This window comes from Macaca fascicularis, chromosome 3, assembly GCF_037993035.2.
Source record: "Macaca fascicularis isolate 582-1 chromosome 3, T2T-MFA8v1.1".
Taxonomy (NCBI): Eukaryota; Metazoa; Chordata; class Mammalia; order Primates; family Cercopithecidae; genus Macaca; species Macaca fascicularis.
This window is the reverse complement of record NC_088377.1, coordinates 97,495,830-97,515,671: the sequence shown is the minus strand read 5'-3', so window position 1 is coordinate 97,515,671 and position 19,842 is coordinate 97,495,830. Positions and strand designations below refer to the sequence as shown.

The 19,842-nt window shown below is 35.8% G+C and overlaps 1 protein-coding gene across 2 annotated transcripts in view; it reads right to left on the bottom strand.

The window, feature by feature from the left end:
- LOC123572348 (probable C-mannosyltransferase DPY19L2) overlaps positions 1-19,842 on the bottom strand; it is a 103,733-nt gene that overhangs the window by 64,570 nt on the left and 19,321 nt on the right. For both annotated transcript variants that reach the window (XR_010585710.1, XM_065542150.2), the window contains exons 5-8: positions 15,087-15,207; positions 12,245-12,338; positions 4,687-4,744; positions 2,291-2,382 (exon numbers count right to left, since the gene is read on the bottom strand). Coding sequence is in view for 1 of the 2 variants with exons in the window: in XM_065542150.2 (XP_065398222.1) it covers positions 2,291-2,382; positions 4,687-4,744; positions 12,245-12,338; positions 15,087-15,207 (365 nt within the window). In the remaining variant the exon portion in view is untranslated. The remainder of the gene's footprint in view (positions 1-2,290; positions 2,383-4,686; positions 4,745-12,244; positions 12,339-15,086; positions 15,208-19,842) is intronic.

Sequence of the window (19,842 nt, the reverse complement as noted above, 5' to 3'; positions counted from 1 at the left end):
TATGTTTCAAAAAACATTGAAGAGAAATGTAAGTGCTGGCAAAGTAGTAAGTTAACAACTATGGAAAAATTTAAGGAAAAAGAATCTTAAAAAATTAAAAAATGATTCTAGAATTCAGCTGAAGCATGTAGAAGTTTAAATTGTCCATTTCAATTACTGAGATGTACTGGGAACCAATATCTTTTACCACAGAGAATTACAGTAACTTTTGGATATGAAAAAAGAAATGCAAACATTTCACCTAAATAATAAAACTGTAACTGTTCCTTTTATAAATGCTGTATTGGATTTTGATGAATCTTTGTACAATCATATATAAATTTTCAAAAACAAAATTCTAAATGTTCATATTGTTTACTGTTATCATAAAATACTCATTATGTACTTTGTAATCTTATATTTTTCAAACAAAAATTACTTTTGTCTAAGATACAGAGTATAGCACATGCCCTCAATGATACAACCCCAAATGTTCTAATTAAAGCATTTTATTCCATGAAACCCCTGACTGACCAGAATGATATCACTTCAAAAAAATATAACCCACCTTCCTAGGAATTAAACTGGGAATGAATAGCAAGCGGTGATGAAGAATGGGCAGCTTCCATCACCTAATCTTTGAGAGAAGGCAAAGTGTAGAGCAAAGATATAGAGATCTGAATGAGGAGGAAGTTCCTAAATCCAAATTTAACCCCAGAATATACTCGTCAGGTTGGTAAGAAATCAGAAGTTAGCCTGCTCCATTCTCAAGGTTTGTGCCACCCCAGTACACTACTATTTACCACTCTTCAATTAGCTTTATCTGAGTGCCACAGATATTTGCATGGACGTGTGCAGTGTTCCGTGGTTAAAGAGATAAATATGGCATGGTCTCTGTTTCCAGTAGTACTTTTAAATACATATAATTGGCTGGGCACAGTGGCTCATACCTGTAATACCAGCACTTTGGGAGGCTGAAGCAGGTGGATCACTTGAGGTCAGGAGTTTGAGACCAGCATGGACAACATGGTAAAACCCTGCCTCTACCAAAAATACAAAAATTAGCTGGGGGTGGCGGCGTGCGCCTGTAATCCCAGCTACCTGGGAGGCTGAGGCAGGAGAATCTCTTGAACCCGGGAAGCAGAGGTTGCAGTGAGCCGATCGTGCCACTGCACTCCAGCCTGGGTGACAGAGCAAGACTTCATCTCTAAAGAAATAAATAAAAATATGTGTGTATGTGTGGATAATTCATAAATTTACTGTTTTAAAAAACAAGGAAGACAAATAAATGATTTTTATATAAGGCAGAATCTGCCAGGGATTAGTGGGTGAAGAATGGGGTCCTCTGGGAGTTTGGAGGAGATAGTGATCATGATTTCATTCAGTGAGAGTTCTCATTAGTATTCTATCAAACTTATTTCTCTGATAAGGCTATTTATACTATTCTATCACTTATGGTTTTTTTTGTTCATTTCTCAGACCTCTTAAATATCTAAAATGCTTATAAATGTAATCCCTACAAAAAAAGTGTATTAAAAAAAATTTGAAATGAAACTGATTGCCCTGTTAGAAACATTGGTTGTTCAGAAATCCTTCATAAATAAGTGAATATATGTACTCCTTATCCATCTAACTCCGCATTTCCCAAATTCGTTTGCACACAGAACACTTTTTTCATGGCACAGTCATCAAAACCACAGGTTAGAAAACAATGTCAGAGTACCTAAACTTTGAAGAGAAAATGTAATTGTTTCTCAAAAACTTTTGAATCTTGGCAAACTATACACAAACACATACCTTTTGGTTTATTAAAACATAACGTAGCTATCTAAAACCTGCAGCCTACACTCTTAAATGGACAGCCATTTTTACATAGCAATTTTGAATTATTTTCTTAACTCTATATTCAATTTACTTTTAAAATAACTAAAAAATGGTCTAAACTTGGTAATTACAACCTCATAGGTTGAAGTATATATATATTTACAATTTTTTAGAGGGAGTCTTGGTCTGTTGCCCAGGCTGGAGTGCAGTGGCACAATCTCCGCTCACTGCAACCTCCGCCTCCCAAGGTCAAGCAATTCTCCTGCCTCAGCCTCCCAAGTAGCTGAGATTACAGGTGCACACCACCATGCCTGACTAATTTTTGTATTTTAGTAGAGATGGGGCTTCACCGTGTGGGCCAGGCTGGTCTCGAACTCCTGACCTCAAGTGATCCGCCCACCTCGGCTTCCCAAAGTGCTGAATTGAAGTATATTTTAAGAAACTTCAATTATAATTTATTTGCCTTCATTTTATAAATCAAAGTTACCTGAGAATCAAAGTTAAAATATACATCTGAAGTACAAGGAATGGATAGGAAAAACTTTCACGGAGAGGTGGTGTCCACATCACACGGGTGGCCTGAAATCAACAAAATGCCCACTTTACATCATGTTTACTACAACAAACATATTTAAAAACCAGGGGTGAGCTTGTTTTAGTAATTTTAATACTAAGTTCACTATATCCCATTTCTGAGTGTCTGGCATAGCTTCTCAGTTTTTGAAGCTCTCTTAACGCATGAGGCCATTAAGTAGAGAGCAATTAACTACCATGTCCAGAAACCAGCAACAGATATATCAGACCCAGCAAAAGGAAACCCAAGGGACAAATAAGATTGTACATATAAGAGTTGTGAGAATTCTGTGACTGACCAATTAGATCCACAGTCCAGCTCTGAAGGCATGATCCTGGCATATGATCCTGGCATCCCAGGCTTTGGGATATATGCATGCCAAGACAAATACCTGAACAAATGTCACCTAGATCATTCGCAAGCACCAAGAGAGTTTCTACATAACAAGTTTGAATGAATATAAATACACACTTCGAATAGCTAAGATTGCCTCAGAATTTGTAAAATGTACCTTAAAAAGGGTTAAGTATGTATTTTAAAAACAACTAGAAGTATTTGGGAACTACAAATGTGATGCACGTAATGAAAGTATTAAATTTTCATACAAACTTTAAAATTACTTCTAAGACATATGGGTCAGAGTATTAGAAAAAATTTCCATCAAAAACTCTGAAATTCTAGAAAGAATGTGAACTCTTATTACTTTGCAAGAGTCTTAATTACTGCTCTTCTTCCAAAATATCAAAATTGTAAATGTTGAAAGAGGAATTATGATACATATAAGAAAGTCAACTTATACCAACCGTTGTCTCTCACACTCAAAGAAAAAGCTTTGTCTTTATATCAGCACATTGTTGAATGACAATGCATTTGTTTGCTTTAAAATAATATACATGACTTTTATGTATAATTTTTATGATTCCTTTATCTAACTGATTTTTAAAAATTAACCCAACAGCAATGGATACTTCTACCTGGCTGGGCGTGGTGGCTCATGCCTGTAATCCCCAGTACTTGGGGAGGCCAAGGGGGCGTGGATCATGAGGTCAGGAGTTTGAGACCAGCCTGGCCAACATGGTGAAACCCCATCTCTAGTAAAAATACAAAAATGTAGCTGGGTGTGGTGGCACATGCCTGTAATCCCAGCTACTCAGGAGGCTGAGGCAAGAGAATTGCTTGAATCTGGGAGGCAGAGGTTGCAGTGAGCCAAGATCACGCCACTGCACTCCAGCCTGGGTGACAGAGCAAGACTCCATCTTGGAAAAAAAAAAAAAAAAAGTACTTCTACCCTATGTAACTTGTGTCATACCTATTAAATATTTTGCTACCAAGAGCTAGTAGTCAGAATCTCTCTCTTTTTCATTGTCATATCCTCAGCATCTAACAGACCATGGACATAGTATGTACTCAATATTTTGTTGAATGAATCCATCGTATTTGAAATAAGCTTCTATGAGCTCTTTTTTAGGTGGACTATGTTTCATTGGGCTGAATTCGTTAAGTTAATGTCGATTTTGAATTCAGCATTTTGCATTACTGAACAGACAGCATGACGTAACAGAAAGAAGTGAGGGAGCAGGAGGCAGTGTCTTAACTGTGTCCCTGCTGTCAGGCCTGAGGCCTCTTTCATTGTCAAGGGAAGTGCAATGCATACAAAGTTTCAATTAGGCAAGATGAGTAAGTCTAGAGATCTGCTATACAGCATTGTGTTAATACTGTATTGTACACTTAAAAATCTGTTAAGAGGGCAGATCTCATGTTACTGATTCTTACCACAATAAAAAAGTTGAATATATATGTTATATATAACACATAATATATGTTTTTATAAAATATAAAATAATATATATATGTGAGATTTTAGAGGCAGACAGACATAGAATGGGAAATCCAGCTTCATCATGTAGTAAATATGGAATGTGGATAAGTAACTTAACTTTCTCTAAATTTAAATTTCATAACTTGTATGGTGAGGCTGCCACCACCCACAAAAAATGTTTAGTGGGAATACATCAGCTAATGTGCATGACATGATTCAACACAACAAGTATACTATTTCCTTTTCTCTACAGAATATATGTGCATGTATATATTTACTAAAAATAAGGCAAGAGATTTTATGTTTGAAATTCTAGCTATTTAAACATTTCAATCAACATGATTAAAATATCAACTTATAACACAAGGGTCTTTAAAATATTGTGAAATCATAAGTAGTATATACAATTATATATTGTTTTGATGAGTATATTTCCTTGTTCCTCTGTAGCCCCTTCTATTTCTTAAAAATTGCTTTCTAGAAAACAAACCTCTCCATGGTTGAAAAAGAAGCACAGTACTGTAATAAGACCTCCTAGTTGAGTCCCACTGTAAAAAAAAAAAAAAAAAAAAGAGTATACGATCAAATTAAAACCATAGTTTAAATCATATTTAAAACATAATAGTACAAAACCATACCCATGTGGTTGATGTTTAAATCCTGAATGTACAATTCTAAAAAGTGTACATATAAATTAATCTCAATTTTATAATTTATCATAGCTAAAATACTTTCTAAATAAAATACATAACGTGTGAACATAAAATGATTTTTTTTTTTAGATGGGGTCTTGCTCGGCTGCCCAGGCTAGAGTGCAATGGCAAAATCTCGGCTCACTGCAACCTCCGCCTCCAGGTTCCAACGATTCTCCTGCCTCAGATTCCCAGGTAGCTGGGATTACAGGCGTATGCCACCATGCCCGGCTAACTTTTTTACTTTTAGCAGAGATGGGGTGTCACTACGTGGGCCAAGCTGGTCTCAAACTCCTGACCTCATGATCCACCCACCTCGGCCTCCCAAAGTGCTGGGATTACAGGCATGAACCACTGCACCCAGCCACATAAAATATTTTTTAAGAAACAAGCTAGCACTTTAGAGTCTAGATCACATCCTTTGAATACTCTGAATAAAGGCAACTTTTTATCTTTTGAAATTGGATTTAAGGGATTGAGAGATGAAGACAAGAGTCTGACAGTTTCATGTAGCATTAACTTAGAACTGTCTAAACTACTGCAAATATTCTTTACTTGAGTGCCAGAGAAGCAATAATGCAGAATACAAAAATCAGATGAAAGATAAAAACCATTTCTTTTCTTGTTGTTGTTTTGGTTTTTTGCTTGTTTGTTTGTTTGAGAAGGAGTCTAGCTCTGTCACCCAGGCTAGAGTGCAGGGGTGCGATCTCAGCTCACTGCAACCTCTGCCTCTCCGGTTCAAGCCAATTCTTCTGCCTCAGCCTCCCGAGTAGCTGGGACTATAGGCATCTGCCACCACACCTGGCTAATTGTTTTGTATTTTTAGTAGAGACGGGGGTTTCACCATGTTAGCCAGGATGGTCTCCATCTCCTGACCTCATGATCCGCCCGCCTCGGTCTCCCAAAGTGCTGGGATTACAGGCGTGAGCCACTGTGCCCAGCCCAAAAATAGAACTTTTTTTAAAAAATAGAACATTTTTAAACCTGCCCAAACAATCTCAAAGCAATCCTTTTCCCTCAAAATACTTTAATGAGCTTATATTTTTCTATATGGCATATAGAAAAGTGTGTAAAATTTCTAGCTTATAGAATTACTGTAAAGGGAACGTCCATGTAGTCACCATATAATTAACTGAAATAGAGAATATACTGAGTCTCCACTTGCCAGCCTCCAAGATAAGAATCAGCTACTGACCTGATTTTTGAGATTATCAACATAACTCTTTCTATATACATATCAAATTATGATTTACTTTAATCTGTTTTTAAACAACATACAAATGGAAGAATGCAGTATTTTAAAAAATTTTGTACCTGGATTCACTCATTCAAAATTATATCTGTAAGAATCAACCATGTTGTGTGTAGCCGTATAGTTCATTCATTCTCATTATTGTATACTGTTCCACCATATTAATAAACCAAAATGTAGTCATTTCTCTGTTAATGGATATTTGGGTTGTTTCCAGTTTGAAGCTTTTGCAAATGATGCCACTATATTATTGTATGTACTTCCTAGTCCACATGTGCAAGACTTTTTTGGGAATATATACTTTAAATTAGAATTGCTGAGTTACAAGGTATCTATACCTTCAACTTTACCAGATAATGTACACTGTTCACCAAAATAGTTGTACCAATTTATGTGTCCACCTGTGGTGGATGAAAGCTCCTTTATCAATCTATTAGATGTGAGTTGGCATTTCACTGTGGTTTGAATGTGTATTTTCTTCATGACTAATGATGGTGGTCAACTTTACATATGTTTATTGACCATTTGGTGTTCTTCTGGGAAATATCAGTTCATAAACATTTTGTCCATTTTTCTATCAGGTTGTCTTTCTTCTTTGTCTTTATCTTCCCACTCTAATATAAACTTCACAGGGATAGAGATTTCTGTTCTGTATTCCAAGCACCCAGAACAGTGCTCCAAGTCACAACAGGCTTTCAATAAATATTTATCAAGTTAATTAATGGAATTTCTGGATAGTAGGTGGGGTATATACTTTGTAAATATCTTCACTCACTTGGAGGTTTTTTTTTTTTCATCCTATTGTTCTTTTGAGGAACTGAAGTTCTTTCCATCCAATTTATCAGTTTTTCTTCATGGCTGGATTTTTGTATCTTGTTTAAGAAATCATTTCTTATTCCAAGTGACTTTTTCTATATTATATGCTGAACACTTCATAAATTTGTCTTTCATATTTGAGTGTTTAATCCAGCTTGGATTTATTATTTATATAGTTCCAATTTCTCCTTGTTCCATATGATCTCCCAATTATTCCAGCACTATTTATTAAAATGCCTGTACTCCTTACCCACCAATCTGCGATACTCACTCTTCCATATATCGAATGCCTTTAAATGTACATTTCTGCTTCTGGGCTGTACTCTATTTCAGTTATCTATTTGTCTATTCCTGTGCCAATATCATAGTGTCTTTTTACATTAGCTTTATAATATAGCAACAATTGATAGTGCAAATCCTTCTTTTTCAAGAATACCTAGACTGTATTTGGCTCTTTGCATTTCTGAATAACTTTTAAATCAGCTCATCAAAGTCAACAAAAAATATGTTGGAATTCTGACTGGTAGAGCATTGAATCTATAAATCTTTTTAACATCAAGTCTTCAATCAATGAATGTGGAATATCTCTCCACTCAGATTTTCCTAGACATATCTCAGGAATGTTTTAATAATTTTCCCATAGCTGTCATATATATCTTTTGTTGGATTTATTCTGAGGAATGTCATGCTTTTAATGCTATTCTAAATAGCATCCTTTTAAAATTTCATTTTCTATTTGATGCTAAAGTATAAAATTTATCATTTTGAATTTTAATATTAATGTTTACATCTAGTAACATTGTAAATTTTCTTATTATTGCAAATACTTATCCATAAACTTTAAAAATTTTTCTAGATATACGACGTAAGCGACTTTTAAAAACACTTATTTCTTTTTTTTTTTTTCTAGTTTTCCAATGCTTATACTTATTACTACTTTTCTTTTTATGTACTGTGCTGGATAGTATCCCTGGTACAACACTGACTATGTCACTAGTTTTCATTGATTCTATGCTAGTCTTTTTTATGCTGAAAACTTCCTAAAACAAAGAGTATGTATATTTACTAATCTCTATATCGACAAAAGCCCTGTTAAAACTTAACAAATATTTGTTGAAAGAGTAAAGCTATTAATTAATTTTAATTTTAAATGTTTTGCACAACAAGAATAACACTGTAAAGAAATCTGATGATTCAGCTAGGAAAATGTTCCACTGAAAGAAACAGAAAACCTAACAAAAGTGGCTCACACAATATGGATGTTGTTTATTATATCATTCAACAAGAAAATGAAAGATAAGTATCTGTTGGCATTGGTTCAGTAGCAGAAGGATGGTAGGCCAGATAAATCTCCTATTTTTATGCCTTTCCATTATGGTCACAAGATGAGTGCTGCAGCTCTGGGCATGACATCCTAGTGTAATAAAAGCAGGAAGAAACAGAGAAGGGGCAGCTAAGTCTGTCTTTTTGTGAGAAAGGCAGATACTTTTCTAGATGTAACCAAAACTGCTTCACCTTAGTTTTCATTGACAGAAACTAGCTGATATAGCTCTCTCAGGGAGCAATTAAGTGTGGGAGCAAAACACATGACCGTTGAAATTAATTTCAACTTATCACCTGAGACAGGTCTCACTGCTGCTTCATCGTGGTACTCTTATCAAGATAGACAGGCTAGCAGATGTAAGTGCCCGCCACATGTGATACACAGTTTTTCCTACTGCTTTCTTAATTTCATCCTTAGAGAATACAATTAGAAATAAGCTGCTATTGTGTGTAGAGGGAAATTTATAGCACTAAATGCCCACAAGAGAAAGCTGGAAAGATCTAAAATTGACACCCTAACATCACAATTAAAAGAATTAGAGAAGCAAGAGCAAACACATTCGAAAGCTAGCAGAAGGCAAGAAATAACTAAGATCAGAGCAGAACTGAAGGAGACAGACACAAAAAACCCTCCAAAAAATCAGTGAATCCAGGAGCTGGTTGTTTGAAAAGATCAACAAAATTGATAGACTGCTAGCAAGACTAATAAAGAAGAAAAGAGAGAAGAATCAATAGACGCAATAAAAAATGATAAAGGGAATATCACCACCAACCCCACAGAAATACAAACTACCATCAGAGAATACTATAAACACCTCTATGTAAATAAACTAGAAAACCTAGAAGAAATGGATAATTTCCTGGACACTTACACTCTCCCAAGACTAAACCAGGAAGAAGCTGAATCCTGGAACAGACCAATAGCAGGCTCGGAAATTGAGGCAATAATTAATAGCCTACCAACCAAAAAAAGTCCAGGACCAGATGGATTCACAGCCGAATTCTACCAGAGGTACAAAGAGGAGCTGGTACCATTCCTTCTGAAACTATTCCAATCAATAGAAAAAGAGGGAATCCTCCCTAACTCATTTTACGAGGCCAACATCATCCTGATACCAAAACCTGGCAGAGACACAATGAAAAAAGAGAATTTTAGACCAATATCCCTGATGAACATCAATGCAAAAATCCTCAATAAAATACTGGCAAACCGAATCCAGCAGCACATCAAAAAGCTTATCCACCATGATCAAGTGGGCTTCATCCCTGGGATGCAAGGCGGGTTCAACATACGCAAATCAATAAACATAATCCAGCATATAAACAGAACCAAAGACAAAAACCACATGATTATCTCAATAGTGCAGAAAAGGCCTTTGACAAAATTCAACAGCCCTTCATGCTAAAAACTCGATAAATTCGGTATTGATGGAACGTATCTCAAAATCTAAGAACTATTTATGACAAACCCACAGCCAATATCATACTGAATGGGCAAAAACTAGAAGCATTCCCTTTGAAAACTGGCACAAGACAGGGATGCCCTCTCTCACCACTCCTATTCAACATAGTGTTGGAAGTTCTGGCTAGGGCAATCAGGCAAGGGAAAGAAATAAAGTGTTTTCAGTTAGGAAAAGAAGAAGTCAAATTGTCCCTCTTTGCAGATGACATGATTGTATATTTAGAAAACCCCATCATCTCAGCCCAAAATCTCCTTAAGCTGATAAGCAACTTCAGTAAAGTCTCAGGATACAAAATTAATGTGCAAAAATCACAAGCATTCTTATACACCAGTAACAGACAAACAGAGAGCCAAATCAGGAATGAACTTCCATTCACAATTGCTTCAAAGAGAATAAAATACCTAGGAATCCAACTTACAAGGGATGTAAAGGACCTCTTCAAGGAGAACTACAAACCACTGCTCAGTGAAATAAAAGAGGACACAAACAAATGGAAGAACATACTATGCTTATGGAGAGGAAGAATCAATATCGTGAAAATGGCCATACTGCCCAAGGTAATTTATAGATTCAATGCCATCCCCATCAAGCTACCAATGACTTTCTTCACAGAATTGGAAAGAACTGCTTTAAAGTTCATATGGAACCAAAAAAGAGCCCGCATTGCCAACACAATCCTAAGTCAAAAGAACAAAGCTGGAGGCATCACGCTACCTGACTTCAAACTATACTACAAGGCTACAGTAACCAAAACAGCATAGTACTGGTACCAAAACAGAGATATAGACCAATGGAACAGAATAGAGCCCTCAGAAATAATACCACACATCTACAGTCATCTGATCTTTGACAAACCTGAGAAAAACAAGAAATGGGGAAAGGATTCCCTATTTAATAAATGGTGCTGGGAAAATTGGCTAGCCATAAGCAGAAAGCTGAAACTGGATCCTTTCCTTACTCCTTATACAAAAATTAATTCAAGATGGATTAGAAACTTAAATGTTAGACCTAATACCATAAAAACCCTAGAAGAATACCTAGGTAATACCATTCAGGACATAGGCATGGGTAAGGACTTCATGTCTAAAACATCAAAAGCAACGGCAACAAAAGCCAAAATTGACAAATGGGATCTAATTAAACTAAAGAGCTTCTGCACAGCAAAAGAAACTACCATCAGAGTGAACAGGCAACCTACAGAATGGGAGAAAATTTTTGCAATCTACTCATCTGACAAAGGGCTAATATCCAGAACCTACAAAGAACTCAAACAAATTTACAAGAAAAAAACAAACAACCCCATCAAAAAGTGAGCAAAGGATATGAACAGACATTTCTCAAAAGAAGCCATTCATACAGCCAACAGACACATGAAAAAATGCTCATCATCACTGGCCATCAGAGAAATGCAAATCAAAACCACAATGAGATACCATCTCACACCAGTTAGAATGGCAATCATTAAAAAGTCAGGAAACAACAGGTGCTGGAGAGGATGTGGAGAAATAGGAACACTTTTACACTGTTGGTGGGATTGTAAACTAGTTCAACCATTATGGAAAACAGTATGGCAATTCCTCAAGGATCTAGAATTAGAAATACCATATGACCCAGCCATTGCATTACTGGGTATATACCCAAAGGATTATAAATCATGCTGCTATAAAGACACACGCACACGTATGTTTATTGCAGCACTATTCACAATAGCAAAGACTTGGGATCAAACAAATGTCCATCAGTGACAGACTGGACTAAGAAAATGTGGCACATATACACCATGGAATACTAGGCAGCCATAAAAAAGGATGGGTTCGTGTCCTTTGTAGGGACATGGATGCAGCTGGAAACCATCATTCTCAGCAAACAGAAAACCAAACACTGCATGTTCTCACTCATAGGTGGGAATTGAACAATGAGATCACTTGGACATGGGAAGGGGAACATCACACACCGGGGCCTATTATGGGGAGGGGGGAGGGGGGAGGGATGGCATTGGGAGTTATAACTGATGTAAATGACGAGTTGATGGGTGCTGATGAGTTGATGGGTGCAGCACACCAACATGGCACATGTATACATATGTAACAAACCTGCACGTTGTGCACATGTACCCTAGAACTTAAAGTATAATAAAAATAAATGAATAAAATTAAAAAAAGAAATAAGCTGCTATTACTGCTAACCAAAGATCTCCTCCAATAATTTATTAATTTTACACATGAACTAGGAGATACTCCATTAAAGCCTTTGTTAGGAAATCTTAATTAGTTAAAAAAAATCCTTACAGGATAAAAGGGATGCCTTTGAGATAGAGTTTTAGTGACATCTCCAGTTTCTGGTTACATGATATTGGTTAAGCTTCTGAAAAAAATCAAACAAATCCACAAACTTTCCTGATATGAATCTAATCTCGTTAATTTTCCTTTTCATTTAATCAACAAATATCAGCCAGTCTGTATAAGCCCACTGGAAGGTCTCTTAATTCAGTAGTAGTCTTACCTCAGGTATGCTCCATACATGAAGAACAATCCCATCATTAGTCCATTTAAAATAAAGATTACACCAACATAAAAGCAAGCAGGATCTCCCAATCCTTTGAAAAGATACAGATAATCAGTGTTTAATGAATATATGACTCTAAAGCAACTGAGCATAATTATCTCAGTGCTTTGCAATCAAGAGCTCATGAATTTGCTGAAAGCATTTGCTTTCCAGATTGCTGCTGTGTTTTAATTCTTTACCCTTATAAGAGTTTGTGTGTGTGTGTGTGTGTGTGTGTGTGTATGCAGACACATATATATGCGTGTGTGTGTATATATATATGTGTGTGTATATATATACACATACACATATGTATGCTCACCCTTAATGAGGTATTATATAGTTACACTTACACTTTATACTTTTTATAATTGCATTTGTACTTTCCTCTAATGAATTACTATTATACTGTAATGATTTGTTGGGGATTCACATTTATTTAGCTGATGCTGCTAGTGTTCAGTGTCTGGAACTGTCTGTAGAACCACTTAATGAATACGAAAGAAAAACCATTGCATTATCTTTATCTTTTGCTAGGCTGTAGGAAGAGTTAAGATATGGTTTTGACTTCAGGATACAGCTTTAGTCTATACAAAACGATCCAGTCATTTGATCCATTATTATGTATAGCTAGAATCTTAGTATATTCCATATAGAAGATTGTGCATGTGTGTGGCAATATGTACTTTACAATCATCCCACATTTTTCTCAGAACAAGTTTATGATATTAGCTGGTATAAAAATACTTTTCTTATGATTGAGAAAACAGAACATAGGATATTCAACTTGTCAAAGGTTATTTCACTTTAACTGGCTGCAGCCAAGGTCTGAAGGCTGGCCTTCTGATTCCCCCTGCCTCTCTGATCACTCCTTTCAGTCAGTTCTAGTAACTTCTCTTGTTTTATGTACCACTCTTTAATATTGGACCACCCTAGGCTCTGTCATATGCCCCCTCTATTTCTCCATCTGCACATTCTCCATAAAGAAATTCTTCCACATCCATGGCTCCAATGATCTATATACAGATGACTCCAACTCTACATTTAATCCAGAACTTTCTCCTTATTCTCATACCCAGATAGCCACTTCATGTCCCCACTCTGAGGTGTCTTAAGTACCTCAAATTAATGCATACACAATGAAACATAACAATACAAACCTGCTGCTGTTCAAATGCTTCTTACCATTCAAAGGAGCTCAGTTACTTAAGCTAGAAACCCAACTGTGTTTCACACGATTCTTCACTCACCTTCCCCTCTCTTACCAAACAATTACCAAGTCTCGTCCATTCTACTTCCAAAATCTCTCTCACACCCAGGCATTTCCACATTATCTTTCCTGCAGTCACTTGCTGAGAATAGAGGAAGTCTCCTGCCTGGTCTCCCTGAACCTACTTTTGTCCCTTTTCTAATATTCTTTCCATACCATTGACTAAATAATGTTTTAAAATGAAAATCTGTTAAAATTCTTCAATGGATAAAGTATAAAATCCTTCGCCAGTGCACGCCTTTCATGATCTGATCCTCCTTATATTCCCAGCACCATTTCACATCATTTTCTTCTCCATTGTTTCCAGGAATTCTAGCCTTCTCTCAGTTCTCTCTTGCTTCAGGATATTTGAATATGCTATTCCCTATTCTTAAAATACTTACCCTCTCTTACTCCTAATGTCGGGAACCTTATTTTCTTATTTATAATATCCATCACAGTTGTAACTGCTAACAGCCCCCTTACAGCATAAACTCGATGAGGGTAAGGCTCCACGCCTAGCTGGTTCATCTCGGTGTGCCAAGTGCCAAACACGAACCTATCACTTATCGGGAATGTAACTAACACCATACTTAGGTGATCATTTTCACCACTCAGACAGGGTCACACCTTCTAGCTGACTGAATCATTGCTAAGTCTCTCATTTTATGAGACATTTTCTCCAATCCTTTACATCGTACACAAAAAAGTATAACTGCCCCTCAAATATCCTCATCAATTCTATTTTTACTGAGGGAATCAGTAAAAAATGTAAGGAAAATAGATTTAGTTTATAACCCAAGAGTTGAATGTAGTTACAAGTCTAAAAATTTATTCATAAAATATAGTAAGTCATGTTCTTAAGAATTTGAAGAAATAAAGAAAAAACAACAGTGTTAGTGTTATGAAAAGAGATATATGTGGCTCTGAACAAGAGTCTCAAGGGACAGCACCGTACTTGAATTGTAAAAGTGCTGAAATGCAAACATCTTAAATGGAAGTGACCACTATGTATCCTGGAAAGCTGTTAGATGATTCCAAAAGCAGTTCTTTGACAAAGAAACCAATGTAGAAGATAAATAGGAAGAGTTTTATTAATACTACTCATGGACTATGAGCATATATAAAAAAAAATCTAAATCAATCTATTATTGCATATCTGATTTTTAAATATGTATGAATAAATTTATACATTAGCTATTACAAATAGATATTTGACTATTTAGTCTATCCTCAAAATTTATATATTGAAGCTACCCCAAAAAACATCTTTCTGTATCTTCACATTCTGAAACAGAAGACTAACTTACAGTCAAGATTGCCTGACAATGGGATATGTTAATACTCAAATTCCAAAATTTGTACTCAAATTTGTAAGCACACAGCCTTCTCAGAAAACTACTTTAAAATGTAAAATACTCATTGAGGTGAGTCAGTTCTAATTTTTTTAAATCAACAACAGTATTTTACAATAATTCTTAAAAGTGAATCATAATATTATTAAATGTTGATGAATGTTTACAAATGACAGCATTTTTGGAAGAAACATGCCTTCACAGCTTTGAACTTCATTAAGAGGTTCTATTCTGGTGACATTCCAGCAGGTCTTAGTTTCTAGTCCAAATAAATTCATTATTCCCATGAATGTGCGATACCAGGAGGCTATGACTACCTTAAAAAAGATAAAAACAAAGAGATAATGAAGGAAAATACATTCTCTTCATAATAATCTTTCCAAAATACCATTTTGTGATGGTTGCCTTAAACATTATAAACTCTGACAAGTTTATTTAGATCATTTCACTTGGGAATCAGTCACTTCAAAATTATACATTATGCTTCTATATAGAAAAATATTACATATGTGGTAACCAATTCTGTAATATAATAATAGTAACTGTAAGTCAATATAAAAATATATAATTAAAACATGGTGATTAATAGAAAAATACAAAGATTTATAGAAACGTTTCATAATTCATTTCATTTAGATCCTTGAATTTATTTTTTCAGAAAATATATAAAAGATATTATAAAAACTGGAACAGAATATGCCCATTACAATTTTAACCAAGCAGAAGATTTAATTGACCAGTTGTTTCCAATCTGCAAGCTATTTTTAAAAGTTCAAAGACAAAGGAAAACAAACACAAGAAAAAAATTTCCAACAGAATGTTCATGTCTCAGAGGTTTTTAAAAAATAACATTATACATTCTAGAAAACTAATGTGAGATCACTGTGGGGAAAAGTCAACAAATAAAGATTTGAAAAGAGAAAGCAAGCACCTCTTAGAGCTAATCATTTTTAATATTTTGGTGATTGGCCAGGCGCAGTGGCTCACACCTGTAATCCCAGCACTTTGGGAGGCCAAGGTGGGTGGATCACGAGGTCAGGAGTTCGAGACCAGCCTGGCCAACATAGTGAAACTCCATCTCTACTAAAAATACAAAAATTAGCTGGGCATGGTGGCAGGCGCCTGTGCTGCCAGCTACTCAGGAGGCTGAGGCAGGAGAATCACTTGAAATCGGAAGGCAGAGACTGCAGTGAGCCAAGATCATACCACTGCACTCCAGCCTGGGTGACAAGACCGAAACCCCATCTCAAAAAAAAAAAAAATGTTGGTGATTATCTTTCCAGTCCTCCCCCTAGGCATTTAAAACATGAAATTAGAGTTACTCAATACTACCTAATGAGATCATATTATCAATGTTAATGTAATATACATCACTAAACATCATAAACATCTTTCCACGTCTCATAAGTATAGGTTTATTATGCAGCCTGATATAGTAGGAAAAACATAGCTTTGATGTCAGAATTGAACTGAAATTCTGACTCCACAAGTTATAGTTTCTATGGTCTCAAGAAATCCTTCAACAGCTGTCAACCACTTCATCTCTCAAATGAGTTTAATAATAACTATTCTACAAGAGAAGTGAGATAAGAGCTCACATATACAGTCATATGTGTCCTAAGTATAGTGCTGGCACATAGTATGCAGTGAATGCTTTTACCTTTTTAAAACATTCTGTTCTAAACTTACATTTTTATTTGTAAATGAGAAATTTATCTCCTGTGAACACAGTAAGTATGAACATAAAATTCAACATTGCAGTACTACGTAGTGTTGGAGTAAATCTAGATCCTCTCAATTTTTTATCTCTGTGATGTGAAAAGACTGGGAACAAGTCCTGTTCTTCATAATGCTCTCAAGTTTTAAAAACAACTGAACTACATTATAATTACTTTTGACATTTTTCATAATGTTGAGAAGAAATTGAAAACTGTGCTTACTAATTATTAAATAAACATGTCGAATAATTTTAAAAAATGTTGTCACTGGGACCATACTGTTATAAATTAATGAAACAAGAAATAGAGAACTTTACCATGTAATTAAAATATTCAGGTATAACCAAAAAATAAAAAATACCAATTATCAAACACTGAGAGAAATGGGGCTAGTGTAATAAGTTAAACCCTCATTTTATATATACAGAGAAAGTCAACATTAACTGAAATTGAAGATACAGGAAATAGGTTTTTGCATTCGGGTTTTTGCATTTACATTAGAGTTATGAAGATAGCCACTAGAGTAAATAAAAACAGAAGAGTGCCTCCAAAGAGTAAGCAGGGATGCAGAGAAAGTCGGTGCAGAAATTTGTGGCTTTAATCTTAGGCAGATCTATATTATCCAATTGTTACTATTGCAAATTACATTAAAAATTACAGAAATCAAAATCTGAGAAATTTTCCAAGTACCTGGAAATTAAGCAACACAATTTTATTTTATTTTGTTATTTGTGTGTATGTGTTTCTAGAAGGTTTTTAAAAATTATTATTATTTTTAAGTTCCAGGGTACATGTGCAGGATGTGCAGGTTTGTTACATAGGTAAATGTGTGCCATGGTGGTTTGCTGCGCCTGTTGACCCATCATCTAAGTATTAAGCCCAGCATGCATTTGCTCTTTTCCCTGATGCTTTCCCCTGCCCTGCCCTTCCCCTGCAAGCCCCAGTGAGTGTTGTTCCCCTCCCTGTGTCCATAATAACACAATTTTAAACTGCTGATGGATCAAAGAAGAAATCACATGACAAATTAGAAAATAATTTGAACTGAATGAAAATGAAAATACAATATATAAATATTTAAGTAATACAAATGTTTGCTATTGGGAAGATGGAGTGGATGTACTTTTCCTGATTACTCCCTTGAAGTACAACTGAAAACCCTTTGAGTTATATACAAATCAAACATAATAAGACTCTGAAAAGTAGAGAGAAGACAGACTTGAGACCCAAAGAACAACATGGTTATGAGTTCCATGGGCTCTCTCTGTGCCTCATTTTCTCAGATTTGGAGTTAAAGAGGCTGGCAATCCAGAAACGCCAATGGGCACTGCTATGGTTTGAATGTGTCCCATCCAAAATTCAGGTGTTGAAACTTAATGGCCAATGTGATAGTATTAAGAGATGGGACCTGTAAGAGGTAATGGACACCTCTTACAGGTCTGCCATGTGAGGACACAGGGTTCCTCTCCTTCAGAAGATGCAACATCAAGGCACCATCTTGGAAGCGGAGAGCAGCCTTCACCAGACACCAAAACTGCTGGCACCTTGATCTTGGACTTCCTTTGACTCCAGAATTCTTAGATTCCAGAATTGTGAGATATAAATTTCTATTCTTCATAAATTACCTAGTCTCAGATACTTTGTTCAAACAGCACAAAACAGACTGAGACAAATATACAAAAAGTACCAAAAAAGTCCAAAGACCAGAAAAGGGGCAGCCTAGAAATACAGAAAACCTTTAGATGATAATCTCTCTGCTCCAACTAATTGCCACAGGGAGAAAAAAAAAAAAAAGTGGTTCCACCCCTACCATATAAACAAAGGTCAAATGGGAAAGCTAGACTTCTACCTTCCCTGGGCATTTTTTTTTTTTTTTAAGATGGAGTCTCGCTCTTTTCACTCAGGCTGGAGTGCAGTGGTGCGATCTCAGCTCACTGCAACCTCTTCCTCCTGGGTTCAAGCCGATTCTCCTGCCTCAGCCTCCCAAGTAGCTGGGATTACAAGTGCCCGCCACCATGCCTGGCTAATGTTTGTATCTTTAGTAGAGACAGGGTTTCACCATGTTGGCCAGGCTGGTCTCAAACTCCTGACCTCAGGTGATCCTGAAAGCAACAAGATGGTGCCTTCCCCCCTTTCCCCTTCCTTTGCTTGAGTGATGCCAGAGGTATCCAGTTAAAATAGCAGGATTAAATAAAACCCAGTCTCATAATACTCAAAATGTCTAGGTTTCAAGTGAAAATCACTCATCAAGAACCAGAAAGGTCTCAAACTGAATGAGAAAATAAATAGATTCCAATACTGAGATGAAAGAAATATTAGCATTATCAAGGATTTTAAAGCAACAATAATAAATATACTCTAATGAGCATGCTTAAAACAAATGGAAAAATTGAAAAGCTTACCAAAGAAATAGAAAATCTCACAAAAAACCAGAAATCAATACTAAGAACATCTCTCAAAACCACACAATTACATGGAAATTAAACAACCTGTTCCTGAATGACTTTTTGAGTCAACAAAGTAATTAAGGTGGAAATCAAGAAATTCTTTGAAACTAATGAAAATAAAGATACAACATACCAGGATCGCTGGAACACAGCTAAAGCAGTGTTAAGAGGAAAGTTTACAGAGCTAAACGCCGACTTCAAAAAGTTAGAAAGATCTCAAATTAACAACCTAACATCACACCTAGAGGAACCAGAAAAATAACAGCAAACCAACCCAAAATCTAGCAGAAGATAAGAAATAACCAAATCAGAGATGAATTGAATGAAATTGAGACACAAAACACCATACAAACGATCAACAAAACCATGAGTTGATTCTTTGAAAGAACAAGTAAGTTTAATAGACCACTAGCTAGACTAATAAAGAGAAAGAGAGAGAAGACCCAAATAAACACAATCAGAAATGACAAAGGAGATATTACCACTGACCCCGTAGAAAAGCAAAAAACTCCAAGACACTATTATGAACAACTCTATGGACACAAACAGGAAAACCTAGAAGAAATGGCTAAATTCCTAGAAATATATAATCTCCAAAGATTGAACCAAAAAGAAATGAAAACCCAGAATAGACCAATAACAAGCTCCAAGACTGAATCACCAATAAAAAGCCTACCAGCCAGAAAAAGTCCTGGAACAGATGACTTTACAGCCAAATTCTACCAGACATATAAGGAGAGCAGATACCAATCATACCAAAACTATTCCAAAAAATTGAGAAGGGATGCCT